Source organism: Chiloscyllium plagiosum, unplaced genomic scaffold, assembly GCF_037043375.1.
Source record: "Chiloscyllium plagiosum isolate Xiang-an unplaced genomic scaffold, Cpla_swu_hap1 HiC_scaffold_32, whole genome shotgun sequence".
Taxonomy (NCBI): domain Eukaryota; kingdom Metazoa; phylum Chordata; class Chondrichthyes; order Orectolobiformes; family Hemiscylliidae; genus Chiloscyllium; species Chiloscyllium plagiosum.
Window position 1 is genome coordinate 1,039,938 of NW_028270170.1, and position 6,652 is coordinate 1,046,589.

The 6,652-nt window shown below is 54.0% G+C and overlaps 1 protein-coding gene across 3 annotated transcripts; it reads right to left on the reverse strand.

The window, feature by feature from the left end:
- Window positions 1–399: 399 nt before the first annotated feature.
- neurod2 (neuronal differentiation 2) lies at window positions 400–5,827 on the reverse strand. 3 transcript variants are annotated; one of them, XR_015752459.1, is made up of 3 exons: window positions 5,316–5,827; window positions 856–3,942; window positions 401–781 (listed from the first exon to the last, which is right to left on the reverse strand). XR_015752459.1 is itself a non-coding variant. In XM_043674653.2 (2 exons), exon 2 carries the CDS (start codon window positions 3,935–3,937, stop codon window positions 2,867–2,869), a length of 1,071 nt encoding a protein of 356 aa, XP_043530588.1. In that variant the 5' UTR covers window positions 3,938–3,942; window positions 4,190–5,121; the 3' UTR covers window positions 400–2,866. The 3 variants fall into 3 exon arrangements, 2 of the variants coding, with proteins under 2 accessions (XP_043530588.1, XP_043530587.1); XM_043674653.2 differs by lacking the exon at window positions 5,316–5,827 and adding an exon at window positions 4,190–5,121 and having other exon boundaries at window positions 400–3,942; XM_043674652.2 differs by having other exon boundaries at window positions 401–3,942.
- Window positions 5,828–6,652: the final 825 nt, after the last annotated feature.

A 6,652-nucleotide genomic window follows, 5' to 3' on the forward strand; every position in this document is an offset into this window, starting at 1 on the left:
TCCGACTTTCCGCTTCTTCAACGATTTTAAGAAGACTTTTCGAGTCAGTTTGAATTCAGCGCGGTGTGGGGGCCAGGCGCTATCTATAAAATCTCCTACATTCGGAATTTTAGGGATGTGTGTAACCGAGTTACCAATAACAGGTTTTTTTTACATTTTTGTCACTGTCACTCTCGGAGACTGAAGCACCGCGGAGCAGCCCGATTCCTCCTTTTCCCGAACTGTGTCGTTGCAACATCGGGGAGAGTTACAGAATGGAGATGAGACTAACCGGAGAATGCTCGGGAACGGCAACACACCGGGGCGACAGCAATGGCGTGACAATAACGTTGGAAGGAACATGTTACTTCGGAGTGAAACTGGAGTTTTCTCCCTCCCTCTCTGCCCTGGCTGCACTATGTCCTATACCATTCCGTTTTCCTCCGCACCTCCCACCCCCTCCCTCCCTCCCTCCCCTCATCTTTCTGTCTCTCCCTGTCCACATACATTGAACAGCCGCAGGAATTAAACCCAAATACAATAACAATGTTCTCAGTTGAGAGAAGACGGCAAACAACAGGAAGGAAACAGAACCGAGGAGAGAGAGAGATGAAAGAGAAAGAGCGAAAAACTGACGGACATGGGGAGAGAGGGAAAGGGACGCGTACAGAAAGCGAAGTAAGAGAGAATGCGACGAGGAAATGGTTATTTCCAACCCACAAAATAAATTTGCAACCGTGCAGTTGTGAATTTCTAACTCTTGACTGGTCCCAACGACACTGACCTCACACACACACTGAACCTTCCTTCATACATTGAACCCTCTCTCACACACTGAACTCTCTCTCACACACTGATCCCTCTCACACACTGAACTCTCTCTCACACTGATCTCTCTCACACACTAACCCCTCTCTCACACTGATCCCTCTCACACACTGAACTCTCTCTCACACTGATCCCTCTCACACACTAACCCCTCTCTCACACTGATCCCTCTCACACACTGATCCCTCTCACACACTGATCCCTCTCTCACACACTAACCCCTCTCTCACACTGATCCCTCTCACACACTGAACCCTCTCTCACACTGATCCCTCTCACACACTGATCCCTCTCACACACTGATCCCTCTCACACACTGATCCCTCTCTCACACTGAACCCTCTCTCACACACTGATCCCTCTCTCACACTGATCCCTCTCTCACAGACTAACTCCTCTCTCACACACTGATCCCTCTCTCTCATACTTATCCCCTCTCTCACACATTGATCCCTCTCTCACACACCGGCCCCTCTCTCACACACTGATCCCTCTCTCTCACACTGACCCCTCTCTTACACACTGACTCCTCTCACACCGTTTCTCGGTCTCACTCATTTACTCTGTGGTTGGGACTGAGATTTCAATTTCCTGACCCCGGTTTAGGTTCCAGTTTCGCTCTCGGTTGATTCCGGGTTTGCTATCATTTCCCCAAAAACATTTTCATTCGGGAGTCTCATTATTTTTGCGACACTAACTTGCTCGGGTCTGGGACACTCAGCTCCCCGCTCCTTTCCTGCTGGAACTGCCAGACCCCACACTGTCTCCCAGAATTGCCCGGTCTAATCCCAGCAGCCCGAGCTGGTCTCCTTATGTGTCGTCTCCGATAGATTGAGGCGAGGTTGAGATTGAAACTGATTTCCCGGAACGACAACACTTCCTTCCCTCTCTTCCCTTCACCCCCACCCAATGCCATTCTGTTCAGTAAAACCCCAGAGCAGCAGAGTGACGATTAAGGAACCGAATTGAAATGGAGGGGTGGGGGATGGGGGTGGAATATGTTCCTGAGAATGACCTTGAACTGAAAGCGGTGGAGATGAAGGGGAAAGATGTTTAAGGTGAAGCAATGATTTATGGGGCTGACGGGGGTCAGAGGTGGGCAGGAATGTGCCTCTTTAGTTTCCCAGTCAAGGTGTTTTAACCACTTGTTCCGAAAAGAGTCAGATCCCTGTGGATCCCTCGCAGACTGAGACCTATTTAAAAGGAGATCCACAAAGGATCCCCGACAATCTCTCGGATGGTAGCGGGACGATAGGAAACTGTTCATTTTGTTTCGAATTGACGCAAAAAAACAGGAATTTCTGGGTGTTAGCGCATTAGAAAACGCTCTCACTTTTTAAATATTCCTTTTGCATAATAAGTTTGCTCTTCAAACATTTTACAAAACAAAACAATTTGTAACAAAAGTCTTTTCACAAATAGAAACTCTTGTAGCAGTTCCTGGAAAATAAATAGAACTTTTATGAAATATCGGAAGAAATGGACTTGAAAGACCAGTTACCGAGTTCAGGAGTCAGTGCTAAAGGCTGGTTGGTCCAAATCACACAGGAACAGGAGGAGGCCATTCGGCCCTGAAGCCTGTTCTAGGTTCAACTCCATCCGACAGGACCTTAATGTTTACTTGCATAGATTTTCCGTTATTGCTTTTCACTGGCGATTGTCCGCCGCACCGTCTCCAGCCACATTGTTATAACCAAATCTTTAATGTGGAGATCAGAGACCGTGGGACAGCCAACGACGAGTTTATTCCAGGAGAGCAGAGGTGAAGATCTCATCCATCCGGAGGATGAGAGAGAGTGAAGATAGCATCCGTCCCCTCGGACACCGAGCATTCCACAGACAGACTCACAATCGACTTTCTGTGTCCAAGTTGCAGGCTCCGCTCTCTCTCTCTCTATCAGTCTGGTCGGTGTCTGTGTCTCTGTGCGTCTCTCTCTCTCTCTCTGTCTGTCTCTCCTTCGCTCAGGGTGGTCTCTTTCTGGGGGTGAGTCTGTCGCTGGAGCAAAGCCACTCAGTCACATCCCTTCGCTGGCCAAAGTCACTGGGAACTTGTCTACAGTTAATTGTGGAAAAACGCGTTCAGTTCCTCGTAGACTGCAGTCCTATCGTGGTGAATGTGGGAATCATAGGCAGTTAGGCTGTCCGAGTGCAGACCGGGCCGGAGTAGCAGCCCATGGGCAGCTCCTCGGGAGCTGGGCATTGCCGAATAGTGCATGGTGTAGTGATAATTCTTCTCGTGCTCCGGGGGCGACTCCGGCTTCAGGGAGTAGGAGCCGCCGTTCGTGCAGAGAGAAGGGCTCAGGGAACCTTCCAGCTCGGAGCCCGGGTATTCAGGAGAGCCGTTCCCATACAGGTGTTGCTCATAGCCCCCACAGTAAGAGTGGGAGCGCAGTGGGTGGCTGCTGGTACCAGCCCCAGCCTGGCACTGTGGGCTCGGCAGCCGGGCACATTGGTACGGGTATGGGTGCATGGCGAAGGTGGAAGTGGGCGGCTGCAGACGGCCGGGCTCTGCGGTCTGTTCGCTGAGGAAGTTGCGGGAGTTGAGCTGTAAGCAGCCAGCCACCAGGTTGGTAGTCGGCTGGGATAGGCCTTTACACAGAGTCTGCACATAGGACACAAGGTCCGGCCTCTTGCCCGACCGCAGGATCTCCGACAGAGCCCAGATGTAGTTCTTCGCCAAGCGCAGAGTTTCTATTTTGGAAAGTTTTTGCGTTTTTGAGTAACACGGAACAACTTTGCGGAGATTGTCCAGGGCGGAGTTCAGGTCGTGCATGCGGTTTCTCTCCCGGGTGTTCGCCTTCTGGCGCCTCAGCTTGAAGCGCTCCAGTCTCGCCTTGGTCATCTTCCTCCTTTTCGGGCCCCGCTTCCTGGGTCGGGTCCCATTCTCCTCCTCTTCCTCCACCTCCTCTTCCTCCTCATCTTCATCCTCCTCCTCCATCCCGGTTTCTGCCTCTTCATTGTCCTGGGCCACACTCACCGAGTCCTCAGCCTGACTGTCCTGAGGGTCACAGCTCTCGCTATTGCGTTCCTCCCTCAGTTTCTCTTCATCGCTCTCACTGTCCTCCACCCAGGCGGGGTATTTGTGAGCCTCGGGCATGAGGTTTGAGTCACTGAAGAGCCGGGCCAACATGCTGCCTGTCAGAAACGGGAGGCACAGAGAATTACAACCTCACTCACTCTCCGCCAGGCTCCCTCCACCCAGCTCCCTCGCCCCGATCTCACTCTCCGCCCGGCTCCCTCAGCCCGACTCACTCAACCCAGATCCCTCAGCCAGGCTCTGTCAACACCCCCCCCCCCCCCCCTCAGCCCGGATCCCTCCGCCCAGCTCCCTCCGCTCGCGGTCACTAAAGCCCTCAACCAAAAGCTTAAAGCCGCTTCTTACCGATATCCCGGGAAGAGGGCGGCGTGAAGAGACGGTCAAACGACCCCAGGACATTTGCAGACGCTCTAAGTTGGAGCAACCAGGCCTCAGTCCGGCTCTCTGGGAGCTCTCTCCCCGGGACACGCACATCCCGGGCTGTGCGGTTCCAGTCTCTGAGTGCTTTCCCCACTCCCGGCTCCTCTCTACATTCCCAACCCGAATGGGCTTGGTGGGGGAGGGGGTGGTGGGGGTGATTGGGGGCTTGTTTGCGGGGATAGGGGCCCTGTTAATCCCGGGTCTGGAACGAGTATATCTCTGGTTAACGGGAATGGCCGAAAGGCTGTGGTAAGGTGTGAAGGTGGTGGTTGGATTGTGGCAGAGGGAACTTTACAACAGCTTCCAGACACTGACATTGTGAACATGTCGGGGATGATTCCATCATCGGAAATCGCTAGTTTTATGGCGTTAATTTCAGCCTCTCTCGGAATGTCTCCTTGACCAGATTTCAGATTTAATTTGACAAATTTATAAAAACGCTTCGATTTTCAGGGATTTGTGTTGTATACAGTTTCAATATATTCACGCTCGCGTTTGCTAAATTCTGAAAATGAAATCGTTCATCATTTCTTCTGGAAAGAATTGTAAAACCCTGGGAGACAAATTAACCTCAAGGAATGAAGCGAATTGCGGCGTCAGCTCTTTCTCCGGAGCAGAGTGATCCCGCTCTGTCCTGTCCCCGGGGCTCGTTCAACTTCACCCGCAGGAAACTTAGCAACTTACACCCTTGAAATGAATGTGTAATTCCTTCTCAAAATCAAATGAACGGAGCGGAGGTGTTGAGGGAGGCGGCTCTCCCGTTTGATTGAAGGGCTTGGGGACTTGGGGAAAATGAGAATTCCGAGCTGGCTTGTTAAAATTTTCACCAAAAGCGGCTGCCGTTCGCTCACGATCCGTTTAAACAAATTCTATCTCCTCACAAAAATCTTGTTGACCGCTTGCTGGCTGCAAGTCTCTAAGTTTTAGTGAGACCTGAGCGGAATGGGGGAGGGGGGATGTCGGTGTGAAATTGCATCCCCCGAACTCCGTTCCCCTCCCCCCCCCCCCTCGCCCCCCCCTCGCCCCCTTCCCCAATGAGCCCCTTCCTTACCTGCTGCCCTCAGCCGAGCCTTAGCTCATTGTTCAGAGGGACCTCCTTCTGGGATTCGCTGCTTTCTGGAGGCTCTGGGCAAAGCCTCTCATCGGCTCAATCTATCGACAAGGAGGAGAGTGGCACCTTCACCAAACTGCGGTACCCGCTCTGATGCCAGGCCATATGGTAGCACGTCATTGGCAGCAGCATCACATGAGCGGGCGGTGATTGACATGCGGCTGTGAGCGGCCTGTCTCCCGGGACACAGGGGGCTTGTACTGACCATCTGTCAGCGCCTCATCCCGGAGCCGGCACCGGGGGCCGGGACTGGGGGGGTGGGGGGAACACACGGACACCCCCCCTCCTCCCCAGACCCTCGCCCCCCTCCCCACCCACACACACACTCCGAATGTCTCGTCGTTCCTTTTTTACGCAGAAAAGTTAATGGCTAACGTTTCTGAGAAACGAAATGTTCTCAATGAATCATTTCCGATCGGTTCCCACACAAGCCCCGGGCCGTGACAGCACGACATGCTGCTGTTGCCTTTCCCCTGGACCAGGCAGGCACGCTGCTGCTACCGTCTCTCCCTCCCCGCCTCTCTCTCTCACTCCCCTCCCATCTCTCCCCCCCATCTCTCCCCCCGATCTCTCCCTCTCCCCCTCTCCCCCCTCTCCCCCTCTCCCCCTCCCCCTCTCCCTCCCTCTCTCCCTCTGCCCCCATCTCCCCCTCTCCCCCCATCTCCCCCTCTCCCCCCTCCCTCTTCCCCCTCCCTCTCTCCCTCTCCCCCCCATCTCTCACTCTCCCCCTCTCCCCTCTCCCCCCTCTCCCTCTCCCCCCATCTCCCCCTCTCCCTCCTCTCCCTCTCCCCCCTCCCTCTCTCCCTCTCCCCCCTCCCCCCTCCCTATCCCCCCTCCCTCTCTCCCTCTCCCCCCCTCCCTCTCTCCCTCTCCCTCCTCCCTCTCTCCCTCTCCCCCCCCCTCTCCCCCTCTCCCCCCCTCCCCCTCTCTCCCTCCCCCCCCCCCTCCCCCTCTCCCCCTCCACCCCCCCTCTCTCTCCTCTCTCTCTCTCTCGGAGTTTCCCGGCCATTCCTTCAAACAAAAAGCCACCGCTTTGGACGGTGCTGCGCCCCACATACCCGCGGTACCCAGTCCCCAACATGCTGCTCCTTACGTACGCCACATTTACCCCATGTTTTCAGTCTTTTCTCGAAATAGACTGAGCCCATTCTTTCAGAATTTCCACTGGAAACTCAAATCAACGCCTGAGAAGTTGGATTGACCCCGTGCATTTTGTAATTCAAAGAAAAAAATTAACACTGGGCACTGAGGATGCTGCAAACCTGACAGAAAAAGCG